This window comes from Mytilus galloprovincialis, chromosome 8 (genome assembly GCF_965363235.1).
Source record: "Mytilus galloprovincialis chromosome 8, xbMytGall1.hap1.1, whole genome shotgun sequence".
NCBI classification, from domain to species: domain Eukaryota; kingdom Metazoa; phylum Mollusca; class Bivalvia; order Mytilida; family Mytilidae; genus Mytilus; species Mytilus galloprovincialis.
The window spans coordinates 23092583-23094679 of NC_134845.1; the positions used below are offsets into that span (position 1 = coordinate 23092583).

The 2097-nt window shown below is 36.2% G+C and overlaps 1 protein-coding gene across 1 annotated transcript; it reads left to right on the forward strand.

The window, feature by feature from the left end:
* LOC143043185 (uncharacterized) lies at window positions 1-1532 on the forward strand. The gene has a single exon (XM_076215603.1). It carries the CDS (start codon window positions 216-218, stop codon window positions 1431-1433), a length of 1218 nt encoding a protein of 405 aa, XP_076071718.1. The 5' UTR covers window positions 1-215; the 3' UTR covers window positions 1434-1532.
* The last annotated feature ends 565 nt before the right edge of the window (window positions 1533-2097 follow it).

The window sequence follows — 2097 nt, forward strand, 5'->3', positions numbered from 1 at the left end:
TCCTTTCTATATTTCTCCACGTTCTGACAGTTTACAGTCAGCAGTGTCGTCAAGGATGTAAATGTGCGCCAAAAGTAACAATTTGTGTATTCACAAAAATTAGTGGAGTTCCAAACAATCTTCCAACAGCAATTACAGCGTTGACAATTTCAGGCAGTGTATCTAGTCCGAATTCATTTGGGCATCTCAGTCCGCCTGCGTTTTCATCTTCCAGAATGTCCCATTTAATAATGAGGTATTGCGGAATTAATGCAGTGGATGCTGGTGCATTTAGAGCATTACCAGAATTGAAAAGATTAAATTTAGAATTCAACAAAATTAAGATTTTAACACAGCAGTCATTTCAAGGATTGACAAAGTTATCAACACTCGATCTGACCGGAAATAGAAACTGTGACATTAAACCGAATGCATTTGATGGACTGTCAACTTTATTAGAGCTACGCTTAGGCGAAATGGACTTGTATACGCTTGATTTAAATTTGCTTCAATCGCTACGTAGTCTTGTCACCCTTGATCTTCATGGCAATAAATTGAAAGCACTGGACTGGACTGTTCTATCGTCGCTGACAAATTTAAAGCATATTGACCTCTCCGGAAACCAACTTACAACAATTCCGTCTAACATGTCGTCACTATTCACACACATAGTAACAATGAAGGGGAGCATACATCTGGGAAATAACCCTTGGAAATGTAACTGGGAAATTAAATGGCTGAAAAACATGTCAGTGTCCTTCAGTTCCGTCTTCAGTATAGGAAACATTATTTGCGATTCACCTGCAAATCTTCAGCACATTTCATTAATCAGTGTACCGGATCCATATCTACAACCGATATTCCCAAAGATTTTACATTGTGACAAAACAAAAGTAACCGTGAATGAAGGTTCGGCTGTATTTATAAACTGTACGATAAAAGGCGATTCAATCACTGTCAAGTGGATAAATCCGATTGGAACATCATTCCTGTCTTCGTCTTCCCAACTAAATGGACATAATGTGTACGTAAACGGTAGTTTGTACATTGATAGCACGTCGTCAACCGTTCGTGGTAACTGGACGTTATCGGTATCGTCGCAGTTCGGAGAAGATAAAAGAGTTGTTGATATAAATGTTATTCTATCAACAACAACGACGACGACGACGGCACCAACAACAACCACGCTGACACCAACAACAATTACAACAACGCCGACGCCGACAACAACACCGATTGTAACGACAATTATTCCAACAGCAACGTTTAAGATTTCAACAACCAAAACGACACCAAAAGTGACGTCACCAAAATTAGTAACGTACGCTGTCAGGTTTCAAGATGTTTCGACAGATTTTACTTTCAAATGGAATTCTGCCCCGCAAAATAAAGGAAGCGTAGGATACTTAGTCTTAGTTGTTTATGCAGTAATAGCATTCCAACTTTTTGAGTAATGAAGAATAAAGAGTACTGCATTCGCCTTCTCCAGGGAACATAGATACGTGATTAACTATAATTGATCGTTGCATTGATAAAAGAAAAATTGCTTTGCAGAATAGGAAATTAAATTCAAAATTGTTTTAGATTCAGATTTTCATTTTAATGAAAAAGAACCATGATTTTGTAAATAAAATATTACTTGTATAATTAGGAATGCTTGATTTGCGTGGTTTAATGAAAAAAATCTATATACAGTACAAAATTTATGTAAAATATTGTTGTTTTATGACAATTAAATCTTTTCCAAGTTCCAATATTAGTTTTACGTCTATGCAACAAAATTTAAGCGTTAATTTGATATTTGTTCGAATACTCTAATTACACATTTTTTATTGTTTAGTGTACCTGAAACCAGTATATTGTCCTAAAAAACATGTACACAGCCATAGTTGTCTTTTTAAGCTTCTCCTTGTATCATTGTGTTTTTCCTTGCGTCAATTCGTTCATTGTACCGTTCGTCTGTCCGTTTGTCTGTTCGTCCGTCCTTAGGTTAAAGTTTTTGTCAAGGTAGTTTTTGATGAAGTTGATGTCCTCTCAACTTGACATTTAGTACAAATGTTTCCTATGATGTGATCTTTTATACCTTGATGCCAAACTAGAGGTTGAACTCAATTTCAC

Coding starts and splice junctions, on each gene's coding strand:
- LOC143043185 (XM_076215603.1), top strand. CDS start 216: ATGTCCCATTTAATAATGAGGTATTGCGGAATTAATGCAGTGGATGCT.